Below are 18,028 nucleotides of genomic sequence, written 5' to 3'. Positions count from 1 at the left end.
AATTTATCCAATTCCTTTTTGGAAAATTATTATTGAATAGGCTTCCACTGCCTTTTCAGGCTCTGCATTCCAGATTGTAACAGCTTGCCGCATAAAAGAAACTTTTCCATCCTTCATCTGGTGCTTTCCTCCATGATTCTGCATCATACCTGAAAATTGGTTTCATTTCATTTTTGCCTTCCCATTAAAATTTCACCCACAACACCAATTCTAATAATCCCTCTGCTTGCTCAAATCACCTTGCCCCCATGCACAGGTGAAAGCAGTAACAAATTGAGGTGATCCAGGAATTGGAGTGCATTCAACACATTTAATTTCTGGCTGCCTCAGTCTGTCTGACTCAAGGACAAAAAGCACAAGAAATAGGAACAGGAGCAGACCACACGGCCTGTTTAGCCTGCTCCGCCTTTCGACTCCACTTTTCTGCCTGTTCCCCATTTCCCTTGGTCCCCTGAGACACCAAAAATCTGTCTATCCCAACCTTAAATATATTCAATGATGGAGCATCCACACCCACTGGGATACAGAACTCTAAAGATTAAGAAGGAAATAGACAAGATTTCTTGACTCTAAGGGTGTCAAGGAGTATGGGGAGAGTGAGGGAATACGGAGTTGAGATAGAGGCTCAGCCATGATCATATTCAACGGCAAAGCAGTCTCGAAGGGCCGAATGACCCACTCCTCCTATTTTCTATGATTCAGAACGCTTCGAATGAAGTAATTTCTCCTCATCTCAGTCCTAAATGGTCGACCCCTTACCCTGTGGCCCAGGGATGGAAATAATCTCTCCACTTTGCCGGGAGCTGTGGAACATAAATCCAGTGATAAAATCAATTCTAATCAGATAGTGTTTGAGGAAAAAAAAAGTCGCTCATCGCAGATTTGCAACAGAAGCATAGATGCCTATGAGGTGCTGTGTTACAGCTCACTCAAAAAGTCAGTTGCTGTGGCAACATGCACTTTTTACATGGATCCCTCAGGATCTTTAATGTTTCAATAAGATCACCTCTCATTCTTCTAAACTCCAATGGGTATATTCAACCTTTCTTCACAAGATAAGCTCCTCGTTTCAGGAATGAGTACAGTGAATCTTCTCTGTTCTGCTTCAAATGCAATTATATCTTTTTTTAAATAAGATGAAAACTATACACAGTACTCCAAGTGTGGTCTCACCAAAGTCCTATATAGCTGAAGTAAAACTTCCCTACTTTTATGTTCCATTGCCATTGCACTAAGTGCTTGCATTCCATTTGCCTCCCTAATCACTTGCTGTACCTGAATATTAACTTTTTGTGTTTCATATAAATGGGAACACCACCAACTGGAAGTTCCCCTCCAAGTCGCTCATCAACCTGACTTGGAAATATATCTCCGTTCCTTCAATGTCGCTGGGTCAAAATCCTGGAACTGCCTTCCTAACAGCATCGTGGGTGTACCTACATCACATGGACTGCAACGGTTCAAGAAGGCAGCTCACTGCTACCTTCTCAAGGGCAACTAGGGATAGGTAATAAATGCTGGACCAGCCAGCGAAGCCCACATTCTGTGAATGAATTTTAAAAAAATTACCAGGACACCCAGACCACTCTATGCCACAGAATTCTGCAATCCTTCTCCATTTAAATTGAATAATGCTTTTCTATTCTTCCTGCTTAAGTGGACAAGTACACATTTTCCCACATTATACGCCATCTGCCAAATTTTGTCCACTCGCTTAATCTATCTAATTCCCTTTATAGATTCTTTACCTCCTTGACAACTTTTCTACCTATCTTGGCGCCATCAGCAAATTTAGCTCCCATAATTCAGTCTCCTCATGCATGTTGTAGTCTGGAACTGTGGATAATGATGGCTGAGGGTCTAATATTCTTTCCATCACATGGCTGACCAGGAATCTTTCCTGCTCTTACCACTTACCATTGGTGTGTGTAGGAAGGATTTGTAGGTTCATACTCAACCCATTTGGCATTGTTATGAACACACCTTCCTTTTGGCCTCAACTCCTGGCGTGGTACGTGAACCCAGAGCTTCTGACTCAGAGGCAGGGATGCTACCTACTGAGCCACAAGATCTCCTATGTATGCTTGTAACAGACTTAAAAAAGTAGCTCAAGTGGAGGGAGAAACCAGCAGGTATTAAATAAGTGAGCATAACAATGTGGCAAACATTATATTCACTGAAACATTGACCCGAACTGTTAACGCTGTTTCTCTCTTTCCAGGCGATGCTTGACCTGCTAAGTATTTCCAACGTTTTTCACTCTTTTTATATTTTATTCACCGAGCTGTACTTGTGATACAAAAAATGCTTCATGGCACAGAATAGGATCATTACCTATCATTCAGGGAAAAAAACTGCAGTGCGCATAAGATTGCCCGTTATCAGGAGACAAAAGAGTTTGATAATGTGGAATAGGTCATGGTACTTACTTCAAGTATTTCACACCATCTGGTGTAGTTGGCACGTCATACCTTCTCATATATTCATTCATCTCTGGAAAACTCTTCTTCACATAATCCTCTGCACTGCTTTCTCGAACAGTCCCAAAACGGAAACCTTGTGATGGGTGGTGAAGCTTGAAGATAAAATTAAACTCATGAGCACAACAGAGCATTATGATACCATTAAAAAAAATACAATAATTCCCTCAAGATATTTACCAAGCATAGCGTAAAAATGCTGCAAGTATCAAATGAAGATTTCAGAACTAATGCAAAATTATTATTTTCAGTTAGCTGCAGAGATCTTCACACCAAGCAGACTTTAACTCAGCATTGGCAAAGCGAATGAAAAAAGGGCAAATACTTTGAGCAAGGAAAGAACATTCTGGTTAGAGAGATCATAGCTATTGTACATTTAATTTCATAGGTGGGAGAGGGACTGCATTCCATTTCAAAAAGCAATGAAAACCTGAACAAGCAGCAATCCCAATGGCACTTTTCATCTAAACTATGTCTATGCATGTCCAAGTTAGGCTGCTGAAGGTCTTATAATAGGAATTTGTGGAGGTGATAGGTTCAGAATGTCTTCATTTTAATATTCTCATTATTCAGATCCCTCCATGGGCTCGCTCCTCCCTACCTCTAACTTCCTCCAGCTTACTATCATTTGAGATTTTTGCATTCCTCCAGTTCAGGCTCCTTGAGCATCCCCATTTTAGTTGTTCCATCACTGACCACCATGCCTTCAGTTGCTGGGGCCCTAACCTTTCCACTTCTCTCCCCCCCGCTAAGATTCCCCTTAAAAAACAACCTCTTTGACCAATTATATGGTCACCTGTCCTTAAAACTCCTTATGTGGCTCGCTGTCAAATTCCGTTTGTTAATGTTCCTGTGAACTGTCTTAGGATGTGTTACTACATTTAAGACATGATAGAAATGCAAGTTGTTGTTATTAAATGCACTAATGTTACATGACTTTCTAACCACTGGGTAACATTTTTGATGTGGAGCAGAACCCATGGTTGCCTGAGGTGAAGGTTGCTGATCCTGTACAAAATTGCAGGGACAGGGCCATTAGCATGATTAATGGTGGCTTGACTATGCCTGTAAAGGCACATCGCCAGTGTTCACCCCCGCTTGAGGCCTGGAACATTGGAGCAGTGTCACACAATGCAAAAGTTGTCACTTCGGGCCTACAGAAACAGAGCAGCTCAATGCTACAACTTCAAAGAGGAAAGTCAGGCTATCCCTTCTAAGTAATTTATTATCCCCTCCCCTCCCTGTAATGGCGGGTTTTCCCGCTGTATCATCCCATTCTCACCTTATTAATTATGCAGCCATAGGAAACACACCACCTCGCTGGCTGGCGGCCTCCGATTTGCCTACCACATTGTTACCTCACTGCTTCCTCACACAGGGTGCCACATTTAAACTGCAGCCACACGCACATGCCTCAATGTCTGCAGCCCAGGTCTGCTTCAGTGAAGACATGGCCCCAAAAGCCAAGAAGAGTGCAGCCCCCATCCCCCAATTCTCTGCCGCATCCCTGGGACAACCTCTGGACACTGTGGAGGTCTGTGGGATGTTCTCTACTCCTGCTCTAGCCGCAGGAGGCCCATCAGTCTCACCAATCCAGCTTGGGAGGCGGCGTGGAGGTGGTCAGTGTCAATGCTGCACACAAGAGGTCGGCCATCCAGTGCAGAAAATAGATGAATGATCTCATCTGTGCCGCCAGGGTAAGGCAATTGTCTTATCACTCTAAACCATAAGACGTAGGAGTAGAAGTAAGCTATCTGGCCCATCGAGTCTGCACCGCCATTCAATGAGATTATGGCTGATCTGATAATCCTTAACTCCACTTTCCGCCATAACCCTTGATTCTCTTACTGATTAAAAATCTGTCTATCTCAGCCTTGAATACACTTAACAAACCAGCCTCTACAGCCCTCTGTAGTAAAGCATTCATCAGATTCACTACACTCGGAGAAGAAATTCCTCCTCATTTCTGTTTTAAATGGGTGCTCCCTTACCCTGAGATCATGCCCCCTAGACTCTCCTTCAAGGGGAAACAACCTCTCAGCATCTACCCTGTCAAGCCTCCTAAGAATCATGTTTCAATAAGGTCGCCCCTCATTCTTCTAAACTCCAATGAGTGCAGACCCAACCTACTCAACCTCTCCTCATAAGGAAATCCCTCTATACCTAGGATCGATCAGGTGAACCTTCTATGGGCTGCCTCCAATGCCAGTATATCTTTCCTTAGATAAGGGGACCAAAACTGTTCACAGTATTCTAGGTGTGGTCTAAGTAGTGCCTTGTATAGTTTTAGCAAGACTTCCCTATTTTTATACCCCAATCCCTTTGAAATATAGGCCAACATTCCATTTGCCTTCCCTATTACCTGCTGAATTTGTATGCTAGCTTTTTGGGATTCACGCACGAGGACTCCCAAATCCCTATGTGCTGCAGCTTTCTTCAGTCTTTCTCCATTTAAGTAATATTCAGCTCCTCTATTCTTCCTGCCAAAGTGCATAACCTCACATTTTTACACATTCTATTCCATCTGCCAAGTTTTTGCTCACTCACTTAACCTGTCCATATCCCTCTGTAGACTCTTTGTGTCATCCTCACCATTTGCCTTCCCACCTATTTTTATGTCATCCACAAATTTGGTGGTAGTACATTCACTTCCCTCATCCATGTCATTTATATTGTAAATAACTGTGGCTCCAGCACTGATCCCTGTGACATTCTACTAGTTACAGGTTGCCAGTCTGAAAATGCCCCCCTTATCCCAACTCTGTCTTCTATTAGTTAGCCAATCCTCTATCCATGCTAATATACTTTCCCCAACACCATGGGCTCTTACTAAGTAGCCTAATGTGCGATACCTTATCAAACACCTTTTGGAAATCCAAATATATTACATCTATTGGTTCCCCTTTATCCATCCGGCTTGTTACCTCCTCTAAGAATTCTAATAAGCTTGTCAGGAATGATTTCCAATTCATGAAGAGATGCTGACTCTGTTTGATTTATATTATGTATTTCTAAATGTTCTGCTATTACATCCTTTATAATAGACACTTAACATTTTCCCAAAGACAGATATTAAGCTAACTGGTCTATAGTTACCTGTTTTTTGTCTCCCTCCCTTTTTGAATACATTGGCAGTTTAGCAATTTTCTGGGGCTTTTCCAGAATTAAGGGCAGAATCTTTGGGTCGGCGTGCAGAGGTGGGCCCCGCTCGCCGATGTGTAAAATGATACGCAGTGATGTCTCCTGACGTCACCGTGCGTCATTCAGATATTCAGTTCGGCGGGCATGCACCTGAGTCGACTGCGCACCCGCCGAACTATCAAAGGCCTATTAAGGCCATTTAAAAACTAATTAAAGTAATTAATTGAGCTGTCTGTCCAAGCTTAACGTTGGTGGGCAGGTGAAGAGCCCAGGCGGCCTTCGCATTTATCATGAAACCTCATCCATGGCTGGGATGAGGTTCCAAGAAGGGTTTATAAATTAAATAAACTTTTTTACTAAAGTTCATTGACATGTCCCAGCTCATGTGACATTGTCACATGAGGGGACCTGTCTTAAAAATTTTCTTTTCTTTATCAAAATTTTTAAAAATCAAACTAATCTGCGCCTCAAGGAGTTTCCTGCGCTCTTTCGTGTGCATGCCTCAATTGGCCCACCTGCGCAAAATGGCAGCGCCCAGCCGATGGCGGGCGGCAATCAGCTGCGCGCTCGCCCATGCCCATTGCCCCCAACCCCCACAACGGGGAGAAAATTTACCCCTAAGGATTCTTGGAAGATTACTACCAGTGCATCCACTATCTCTGCAGCTACTTCCTTTAATATCCTAGGATGCAACCCACCGGGTCCAGGGGACTTATTGGCCTTTAGCCCCATTAGTTTCCCTGATGATAGTTATTGTATTTATTTCCTCCCCCACTTTTGCCCCTTGATTATTTAGTATTTTTGGAATGCTAGTAATGTCTTCCACTGTAAAGGCTGATGCAAAGTATTTATTCAACTTCTGTGTGAGAATAAACTCACTCACAATCACACATTCACTGGCATCTCACTCACTGCCAGCTCAAGGGACATTGCCACACATTCTCACACGCACCCTCAGATCTCCATCTGATCTCATCTCCTCTGGAGACTGCCTGCCTAGCCTTCACCATCTTGAGGCCACTTGCACAGATCAACATGTGCCCCCACACGCACCATGGGATACCCCCCTTCCCTAGTACATCCCTCACCCTGCAGCCTTTCCCCTTGCCTGAGGCCACTTCTGCCCCTGTTCCCAAGCAAGCCCTAGCCCTACAGCTGTTGAAAAGCCACCCCCAACCTATGGCTGGTCTGGTAGGTAGAGACCTGCCTGTGAACCCCGCTAAAAGTGGCGCTGCCTGCGCAGCCTGGCACTGATGACCACGAGTGCTGCCTGAAGCAAGATGGGCAAAGAAACCTCGAAGTCCCAAGCGAAGTGCAGCTCACCAGGTGCACGTCACTTATGTACAGATGTGAAACACGTTGGCATGATGCACCGGATAATCTAGCATTGCGGGTGGGGGGATGATTCTGGCTAGCTGGGCTTATAATGAGATGCTAAATTATTGAAATTCAGTTCCCGATGTGCAGTGGTGGGGAACATGGCCGCCATTAACGACGGGTGGAGTGGACAATCGCAAACTGGTTTCACGATAGTATGAAACCGATCTTTGGCCTCCTTGTCATATTGTTTCCCCCCCCCACGACAACCAACGCCAACATGGCCGGAAAGTTCTGGCCATAGGGTCTGTCTGGAAAGGGAAGAAACTTAGCCATGACAGCCTGTATGGAACTGCGGTTTGTACAGAGAATTCAAAATGGGTAAGTTTAGCTCAGAACATGAGATGAATTTAAAAATAAATGTTTTGAAATATAATGAAAATTAGGTAAATCTGAGCCTCTAAGTAATTAGCAATGGTCCACAAAGGACCACAGTTAGGGTCGCCAACTGTGATTGAATGTATTCCTGGAGGTTTCATCACATGACTTGCCCCCACACTCCAGCCATTAGTTGGCCAACATATCCATCCTTGTGATGTACTGCCCTCCTAAGCCAACTGGAAAGCAAAAAGACTCATTACCCAATTGGATGATGCTTGACTGTCCGCCAAAAAGCCCTTTTCCCCCCATTTTCAATATTTTTATATCTGGTAAACAGAAATGTTCAAAGAAAATGACAAAAGAAACATTTAAAAAAAATGTCCCTATGATATTTCTCAAGGGTTACACATATCAGTGTCCTGGAAATTGATCTTCAATCCCTGGAGGCCCCAGGCCAATCCTGGAGGGTTGGCAAGTCTAACCATAGTCCTTGGAAAATCATTATCTCAGCAGTTAGACATTAACAGTCCACACAATATTTTGTTCAGTCATATAATGAGGTGTATAAACTTTATATACAACAATACGTACAATATGTAAGAAAATGTACAATGGCTGATACAACATTTCTACCTTCCCAGTGGAGAAACTCAGAGGGTCAGAGGATTAGGTAGAGCTACCACTGTAAAGCTCCAATGCTCTTATAATGTGCTGTCTGAGAATGGGGCTCCTTGTTAGGAGTGCAGGGACACAGAATAAGTCCTATGAAATCTATGATAAAAACATCTCATTGTATGCTGCACATGCGCTCCATAAAAATATTAAGGCGGCATGAGGAAAGAAATAACTTGCATTTATATAGCAAATGCGGCAAGACCTGGCCAATATCCAGGCTGGGGCTGACAAGTGGCCAGCTGCATTCGCGCCACACAAGTGTCAGGTAAAGACCATCTGCAACAAGAGAGAATCTAACCATTGCCCCTTGACATTCAATGGCATTACCATCATTGAAACCCCCACTATCAACATGCATTGACCAGAAAGTGAACTGAACAAGCCATATAAATATTGTGGCTACAAGAGCAGGTCAGAGACTAGGTATCCTGTGGCAAGTAACTCACCACCTGACTCCCAAAGCCTGACCACCATCTACAAGGCTCAAGGTAGGAGTATGATGGAATACTCTCCGCTTGACTGGATGAGTGTAGCTTCAACAACACCAAGAAGCTTGATACAATCTGGGACAAAGCAGCCTGCTTGATTGGCACCCCATCTACAAACATTCACTCCCTCCACCACTGACACACAGTAGCAGCAGTGTGTACCATCTACAAGATGTACTGCAGGAACTCGCCAAGCCTCCTTTGACAGCACCTTCCAAACCCACAACCATTACCAACTAGAAGGACAAGGACAGCAGAAGCAGTTCCCCTCCAAGCCACTCAGCATCCTGACTTGGAAATATATCGCCGTTCCTTCACTGTTGCTGGGCCAAAAATCCTGGAACTCCCTCCCTAACAGCACTGTGGTGTACCTACAGCACATGCACTGCAGCAGTTCAAGAAGGCAGCTTACCACCACCTTCTCATGGGCAATTAGGAATGGGCAATAAATGCTGGCCTTGCCAGTGGCACCCACATCCCATAAATGAATTAAAAAACAGCAAAAAAAGCACCTTTCATGTCCTCTGGTCATCCCAAACTGCTTCAAAGCCATTTTTTTTTGGAGTACAGTCATTAGATTTAAATGTTGTCAATGGGGTGAAAAGACTTTCATGATCTCAGGGTATCTTGAAGCTCTTTGTTCAATTAAATACTTTTGAACTGCAGTCACCATTAGAAATACTGCAGCCCATTTGCACACAGCAAGCTCCCACAAGGGCAACATGATAATGACCAACCAGTAAATCCATTCTTTTTTTAGTCAGGTTGATTGAGGGATAAATGTTGGTCAGGGCCCCAGCTTTTCTTCAAAATAGTAGCATGGGATCTTTGAGGTCCACCCTGAGATGGCAGACAGGGATTCGGTTTAAGGTCTTAAGGAATGAATGGAACCTCTGACAGTACAATACTCCCTCAATGCTACACTGGGAGTGTCTGCCCAGATTTTTGTCTCTGGAGTGGGACTTGAACCCTTACCCCTGAGTCATGATTGCTCTCAGCGCCAAATCTCTGAGCTTTCAGAGAATGATCCTCCCTCTTTAAGTTGCAATTGGGTCTGCGGAAGGGAAAAGCTATCCTAATTTGATTTAAAATAAAGGAGTATTTTTCTAAATGGATCAAGAGTTGCACTCAAACTCCAACCCCCTTTGAGTTAAGCGGTGCCTTAGCTTATGGCTAACATCTTTTTGGATGCTGTAAGAACTGGTTTCAACTGGCTACACGGGGAGATTACAGCTTTGCATCCTAATATGCAAGTTAACCAGCAAGTGAGGGACAAAGGAACTTTGCAGTCCAGGAAATCCCATTTACCTGACTGGTTCAATGATTAATGGAGTTTATGCAGTTTATTACCTCTGAGAAGCCTGATCTGGAGACTCCTAAGCAAGGCTTAGCCACACGTCAAAGTTTGGGTTGAATTGCTGAAAACATGTTTTTTTTAAAACACAAAATGGAAGCATTAAAACTAATTTCAGATATTCTGCAGGTTGTACAAATGGGGAGAAGAAAATTGAGCAAAGTTTGGACTATTGTGCTCTTTAATTATTGGTTTCATTGTGTGTGTGTGTGTAATTAATTCACATTCCAAAATGCAGTATGAGCAATAATGCAAAACGTTTCCGCCATTTCTGCAATGGAGGATGTTAATAGCGCTAGACCACAAAAGCACACATATCCATTCCTAATTTCTCGAGTTTGAGGGGGGTGCCTAACAATGTCACTTGTACTTTTATAGTGAAAATTCTCCCCCAATGCTTCCTTTTCCTTTAACAAAATAATATCCAGCCTCCAAATGGAATGTTTCCTATCTGGAAAAACAGCAGCTTGTGAGCAAGGTGATAATCTATTAAGTGATTTTGTCACATGCATTCTATAAAGCCTCGCTGATTTTTTTATAAAAGGACAAGCCAAAATTTATCCCCTACAGTATGTCTTTCATGCATGTTTGAGTGCAAAATTAATTTGTATGAGCTAACTACCTGTAGTCAAAACTTGTTCAGGAAATTTAAGTAAAATAGTTGTTGCTGCAGGCTCGGCAGTCTGAGGTGATTAACAAAAACCTTCATCAATCTTCATGCTTGGACCATCTGCTGTTACTAACATTAACCACGACGTTGTTGGGGAATTTGCTATTTCACACTGCAGAACTAAACCCTCCTTGGAATTCACATGTAATCACTGAACATTTTGATTATGTGCAGAATTCGAGAAGGGACTAGTAGAAATAACATTCTCCATGTTTAAACAACCTGATTTCTCCTGACAATGCCCCCAAGGAACCTGGGTTTGACCTACAGTGTTCATCACTGTCCCATTTTGACTAGGGACTGCACCACATCCGTGCCTGGGCATGGAGAATAGCAGAAAATTCCAAAGGTCTCCTGGCTGCCCTCCTGCTTTGCCTCCTCTGTAAATGTGAACTCATCCTAACCTCCTGCTGCCAGGACCTTAACTCACACAAAATCCTGTTCACCACAGCTCCCCGCCCCTCACCCAGCCCCGTATTTGCCGACCTACATTGGCTCCAGGTCTGGCAACATCTTGATTTTTTAAAAAAAAAACCTTGTTTCCATGACCTTGGCCTTCCCTGTCATTGTAGCCTTCTGCAGTCTCACAGCTCTGAGATCTCTCCAATTCAGGCCTCTTGAGCATCACCAATTTTCTTTGTTGCACCAGTGGCAGCCATGCCTTCAGCTGCCTGGGCCCTGAGCTCTGGAATCCCCTCCCTAAATTTCTCCATTTCTCTTTCCTTCTTTAGAATGGTTCTTAAAACTTACCTCTTGAATCAAGCTTTTAGTCACCTGTTGCAATAGTGGCACAGTGTCCAAATTTGTTTGACAAGGCTCCTGCGAAGCACCTTGGGAGCATTTCACTACATTAGAAGTGCTTCGTAAATGCACGCCTTTTTGTGTATTCTATTGGGTAATTATTTTTGATTAAAACAAATAAAGATTTCTCACCAAAGCAGTAAATTACATCATTGTTTACTCCCAATTCCACACTATCTCCATAATGTTCCATAACCCCCCCAAAAAAGACCCTTATTAAAGGACTGTTACTCAACTTTATTACAAATCTTACCTGTTTAGTACAGGTGGGATTATGACAAATTGTGCTGACTTCTCACCTCCAAAAACTGAGTTGCAATTAGAAGACTGCGTTTGAGAGAGAAAATGTCATTTGTCCATTAAAAATCTTTGAAGGATATCAAAATTAATTCCCACAATTAAAATGCCACAACTTCCCAATCGTAAGTCCTGCCCAATTCCCTATCTGGTATTGGGCTCAGCAGAATTAAGCTGTAGCCCACCTGAATGAAGCATTGAATGACATAGGTGCATTGTCTCTGGGAGCTGTAGGCCATCATGTGTCATGCACAGAGTGAGACTGCTGCATTTTGGGATGCCCATATTTGGGCGAACCTCTTCATTTCGGCAATGTCCACAGTGCCGACACAGGAAGATACAACAGAGCTCAAATTCTAGGGTCTAGAAAAAACAAGCGGAACCTGGATGGAAATCTTTTGTGAACCATACAATGGTTGACCTTATGGCTAAGGTAATTTTGAGAACTATTTAATATTTTATCTATTTTTTCACATTATTAATAATGACTTCTGAGTGGACTTTGTGGGGAAACAAGATGGGCACCATATGCAGGTGTACAATAGTTTGTCAGGCATTTGATTGGTTAGTTTTGTGGTAGATATCAGTTCTGATTGGTAGCTTTGTAAAGAAAGTGAGTGATTTGATTGGTAGTTTTGCAGTTGTTGCTGGTTCTAATTGGTAGCTTTGTAAAGAAAATAAGTGATTTGATTGGTTGGTTCTTGGTTCTAATTGGTAGTTTTGTAGAAAAAGCGAGTGATTAGGTTGGTTGGTTTGCAGTTGCTGCTGGTTCTAATTGGTAGCGTTGTAGAGAAAGCAAGCGATTTGATTGGTTGGTTTTGCGGCTGTTGCTGGTTCTAATTGGTAGCTTTGTAGAGAAAGTGAGTGATTTGGTTGGTTCTGTGGTAAGTGCGGGTTCAGATTACTACCTTTTGATGGAAAAAAAATGAGTGATCAGATTGGTTGGTTTTGTGTGACTTGCCGTTTTTTTTGTAGTCGGTAGCTTACCCTACAAGCCCACACAGCAGTTCTGCAAATCAGTGTGGCCAACTTTCCAGATGATACTTAACTGAGTCAACCTGGAGAAGTGATGGACAACACAATGGGCTCATTTCCAGTGCTACACACGTGGCACACACTGCACGAACAAATGGTCATGTCAACTGACCTCCATGAGGTCAACTGAAGTGTGCTCAATATTGCTGAGGCCTCAGTGATGACTACTGTGCAAGCAGAGCTTAAATGGGAATCATCATAGTTTTCCAATGGTGTTTATCCACACAAGAGAAACACTGATGTAATGAATGACACTTTTGCTAAACACTTCCTCTTCAGCACCTCTCTGAACTCTTTCACTATCCAAAATGACAAGCCACGCCTGTAGTTGGAATAAAGTCTGCCAGTTATTATTAGCACAATTTGAGTTTTTAATTAAATTTATTTAAGTCACTTCTTTTTGACTAATTAGAGGGTGAATAATAACTTTTCCTTTTGTGCACCCTCTCATAGAAGTTCTAAATCAGTATTACATTAAACTTTGTGTAATCTGGCACTCTACAAACCAGAATTCTCTACTAACTGGATTTTCTGATGTTCCCCGAATATGAGTTGCCACTTTACCAACAGGAAGCAATTACAAAGTTATCCAGAACCCGTAAGTGCACAATGTATTATTTTATACTTTATGTTTTAATGTACCGTTGATGATTAGAAGTAAAAAGAATACTGTTCTTTACTTCCTGAGTACCTGCATTTAATTCATGCTACAAGAATTGCACTGTAATCCATTGGTAAATGGAACTCTCCGTTACCCGGCATTTTTGATGAACTGGCACCACCCATTCCTCGCGCATGACAGATAATAAAGACTTTACTGTATTACCGCAACCCAGAAAACATGTCTGTACTGAAATCCTCAAGGATTCCATCTCATCTCAGTGCCACTATTGGACTCAAGACTTCCTTTTGCGATATCTATAGGCAAGAGAAAAAACAAAGAGGGACAGCACACAGAAAACCCCAAACCTCCTAGTTCAAGGATCAAGAGGAGGAAGATAGTAAAGAGTTTATGGAGTAGAATGTGATTTAAATTGATAAAAGCAACTATATTATATTTTTTCCTTGTCCATTCGCTCATAGTGCCTTGATCGCATCTTTTAGGAGGAAGACAGTAGTCTGACTAATTAAACACCAGAACAACGGCCCAGAAATGTGTCTGGGTTAATAATGAGACTATTGTCTCCCACACCAAAATTAGATCATGCATTGTTCATCCCTTAATCACAAAACACTAATCTCCCACACTCCCATGTCTTTTGGCAAGAGAATTTCCTCAAGGTTTGACCAAGCATGTGGAAGTGATGGATTCACAGTGGTTTCATCAGTGGGTATCTGAGCAGGAAGTTCCTAGGTTCAATTTGTAGTTCCAGCTCATTGACAAAGCTCATGCACAAGTAGTGATCACTTCATTAGAGGTAACGGAAAGTGTCGGTTGAACTGTACTACATTGAGGGACTAAACAACTTGAGGAGATGACTCGAATTAGATGAGAAGTACAGGTACAACATTTTGCATTTATATAGCACCTTTACCATAGACTATCTGAAGGCCCTTCACAAGACCATGATCAAAAAAAAAAACTGAAATTGAGCCACATATTAGGACAAATGACCAAAGGCTTGGTTTTAAGGAGCATCTTAAAGGAAGAGCGAGACATAGACCAGGATTTTCTGGCCCCATTGTGGCGGGACCCGCTGTTGGAAAGTCAGCGGCCCAGCCAAAAGTCCAGTCACTTTCAGTGGGACCAGACAATCCCGGCGGCAGGCAGTGGCGGAAAATCCCACCCGTAGAGAGGCAGAGAGGCTTAGAAAGGGAATTCCGGAGCTTAGGGCCTGGGTAACTGAAGGCATGGCCGCCAATGGAGGAGCGACTAAAATCAGGGATGGTGCATAAGGCCAGAAATGAAGGAGCACAAAGATTTCTGAGGGTTCTAGGGCTGGCAGAGGTTTCAGGGACAGGAAGGGACGATGCCGTGAAGGGACTTAAACAAGCTTGAGCATTTTAAAATTGAGGCAATGTTGAATCTGTTGTCTAGATTAGTTCCTGGAATGAGAGGGTTTTCCTATGATGTGAGGCTGAGTAAATTGGGTCTATATTCTCTGGAGTTTGTAAGAATGAGAGGTGATCTCACTGAAACATACAAAATTCTGATGGGGCTTGACATGGTTGAATGGGGCATTTGGGGGCCCAAGCTCAGGATAAAAGGCCAATCATTTAGGACTGAGCTGAGGAAAAATTTCTTCAGAGGGTTGTGAATCTTTGCAATTGTCTACCCTAGAGGGTTGTGGATGTGCCATCTTTGACTATATTTAAGCCTGCGATAGATTTTTGGTCTCTCGAGGAATCAAGGGATATGGGGAGCTGATGGGAGTTGAGGCAGAAGATCAGCCATGATCGTACTGAATAGTGGAGCAGGCTCAAGGGGTTGTATGGTCTACTCCTGCTCCCAATTCTTTTCAGTCCAGAAAGGGACCTTGTGTAGAGCGAGGCGAAATCACCTGACTGCTCACAGTGCAAATTTTGTAAAAGGGAAGTGGTCATAGGTCTAATTTATGGATCGACTACTCTTGTGGATTGTAGAAGACCACAGCTGCTGGGGATTTCAATCTTTACAGCAGAATTAAGCAGCCAACTCCTTTATAATTCGAACAATTCTCCAATTCAAATAAATAATGAAACTTCTTCAACAATAAATTTCAACCCAAAAGGCTAGTCAGCAGCAATGTTTTCCCCGAGCAAGGCAGTTTGTTCCTCCAGAGGATTTTATTGTTGCCAGATAATGGTATAAGATACACACCATTCGAAGGAACTTATGGACCCCATCTGTTTCTTGATGTACTTATAATTTGTTACTCTGTTGACTAGTCAATGTGATAAAGAACAATATTTTCACTCTTCTAACGTGATATTTGTGCCAGTGCTATTATGTTGAGAACTGGAGAAAATAATATTTGTGTTGTGATTTTTGGAAATACTTATGGAATTATACACAGTTTGCGCATGTTCCATGTATTCCCATATAGCTATCAACAGTGGGATATTTTCAGTGATAAGAATCAATACACCACTGAATATACAAAAAGAGTTAATATAACTCTTCATGCACAGCGCAGGAGAGGAGTGGGAGTTTCTACTTTTAGTTTTTAATTGGTTTTGTTTCATGTTGAATATGAAAGGTTTCTAAGGGGCAGAGCAATGAATAGAGTGATGATATTGATGTTGGGTGTAGTTCAGTAGGTCTTATGTAGCTATTTGTAGTCATAGGTAGTTCAACAGTAAGTATTTATAAACTACTAAAAACTATATACAAAGCTACAGTGAAGGTCCAAGCTAGGAGCTGTCTCCATACTTGCTTCTACACACAGCTCTGTCCAACACTACACTGACCCCTAGGTACGGGTCATGTGCTCTCCTATATCACTGTATGGGCGGTACCGTACTCAGTCCCACATTAACACTTTATGTGTCAGACCTATATACTACAGACACTGTTACCAATTATATCAATATTACATGCACAATTGAGGCAATTGGATATAGTGCTGTATGCACTCGTATACACCAGGAAATACCTACATTCATATTCTCACTTATCTGCTTTCATTCTTGTGTATAGATTTTTTGTCTTATAATATTTGTAACTCACTGTTTAGATTTGCATTACTTCTCTCTTAACCTTTCCTTCCCTCTTGGTCTATTTAGTTTTCTCTTTTACCGGGCTTGTTCTGCTTCCTTTTGCACCCCATTTGCTTCCTTTACTTTCTCCTGCTCCCTGACCTCTCTGCAGACTGAGAGAATTGTAGTTTATTCCACATAGCTAAGTCAATCTATATATCCACAAAACAGCGATTTAAAACGTGCAAAGATACTGAGAGAGTAAGCAGGGTTAGTTATTCTGAGCCAAAGACCATCTTCTTATGGGGAAGGGAAATCTGCTGAAAGTGGGTCACGAGGGTGAGGAAAGCAAAGACAAATCGACGTCACATCATATGAATTTCTTACAGAAGATGGAGAGATATTGAGGAGAGTCTTGTAATCTAAGATGTGATAGAACTGCATATGTCATTGTCAGTATAGTGCTGTCACAGTTGGAAAATGGAGTAGACTCTTCAGGCCCAGGGCACATCTAGGAAAAGCAGCTAGGCTGCTCTACGGGCAGGCAGTTAGCCTGCCTAATTTTCCATCAAAGAGTCCACCCATGAAATGCTTAAAGAGAAAAATCTTCCCCTCATCTCAACAGGCACACAGACACGATGAGAGGGGAAAAATAGGAAACAGAGAGTAATGGTCAATGGATATTTTTTGGGCTGGAGGAAGGTTTGTAGTGGAGTTCCCCAGGGGTCGGTATGGGGACGCTTGCTTTTCCTGATATATATCAATGATCTAGATCTTGGTGTGCATGGATATGAGGAAAAGGCAAGGCGCTGGGTCATAATACTCATCTGCAGAGCCGGTGCAGACACGATGGGCCGAATGGCCTCCTTCTGTGCCGTTAAATTTCTGTGATTCTGTGATAATCAGTATTCAGGGAACCGTATATCAATTCCGAGAAAGATAATGAATCCAGATCATAGGGAATTGCAATGGGATCGAGATGGCCACTGAACGTCAGCTTGCCTGAAAGGCTTGGGTGCTACTTTGCGGAATGATTTATTGAAACATGTATTTATTGATTTCTGGCGTAATGAGTTAGAGTTTCCACTCTGGACACAATTGGTGATCCAGGAATTAAAAGTGCCCAAAATTGCACTAGTTTTGCGAAGTTTCTCTTTTCTCTGTTTCCACCCAAACTCAATTTCATATCACAAAATATAAGATCTACTGTGAACCAGTGCATTGGGCATAGGGTTTTGGAATGTATTTTTTAAATGGTTTGTTTTAAAAATATTCCTTGATTTGAGTAATAACTTGATTCAGCTTAATTCAGCTGTAAATGGATTTATCACAGAAAATAAACATTTTAACTAATGTGCAGACCACCACTTGTAAGTAACCCAATTTTAAATAACTCAAAATGACCTCAATAAACCATTCAGAACCATGTGCTTGTTATATTGGGGTATACTAATCAGTTTTAGTAATTTAAAAAATATATATATATTTAAGCATAAGCTTTTGAAATGTGTCTATAAGTGTCCTTTTGCCCAAGAAGGCAGATTAGTTTTAGGAGTCTCCCCAAAGGCCTAGAAATGGACACAATTATTAGAAATGTGTCATGCGATTCCTTCGATCTGGTGGCTTGGCCAATTTTGTGGTTGGGCCCATGCTTTTCAAACTAGAATGATGGATTGCAGAAATGCCATTAGTGCTGGGCGTAACTTATGCTTTGAAATTCCATGATTTTTGCATCGTCTTGGCCAAATTGTGCCACAAACTGAGCAAGAAT

At 42.3% G+C, this 18,028-nt stretch overlaps 1 protein-coding gene across 1 annotated transcript in view; it reads right to left on the bottom strand.

Moving 5' to 3' along the window:
* The window catches only part of grin3a (glutamate receptor, ionotropic, N-methyl-D-aspartate 3A), a 137,902-nt gene that overhangs the window by 30,554 nt on the left and 89,320 nt on the right, over positions 1-18,028 (bottom strand). Inside the window, exon 4 of the mRNA XM_041185315.1 lies at positions 2,430-2,575. Within this exon, the coding sequence (XP_041041249.1) occupies positions 2,430-2,575 (146 nt within the window). The remainder of the gene's footprint in view (positions 1-2,429; positions 2,576-18,028) is intronic.

The sequence above is a fragment of the Carcharodon carcharias genome, chromosome 4 (genome assembly GCF_017639515.1).
Source record: "Carcharodon carcharias isolate sCarCar2 chromosome 4, sCarCar2.pri, whole genome shotgun sequence".
Lineage (NCBI taxonomy): Eukaryota > Metazoa > Chordata > Chondrichthyes > Lamniformes > Lamnidae > Carcharodon > Carcharodon carcharias.
Note: the sequence above shows the minus strand (reverse complement) of the source record. Positions and strands in the feature narration are given on the sequence as shown.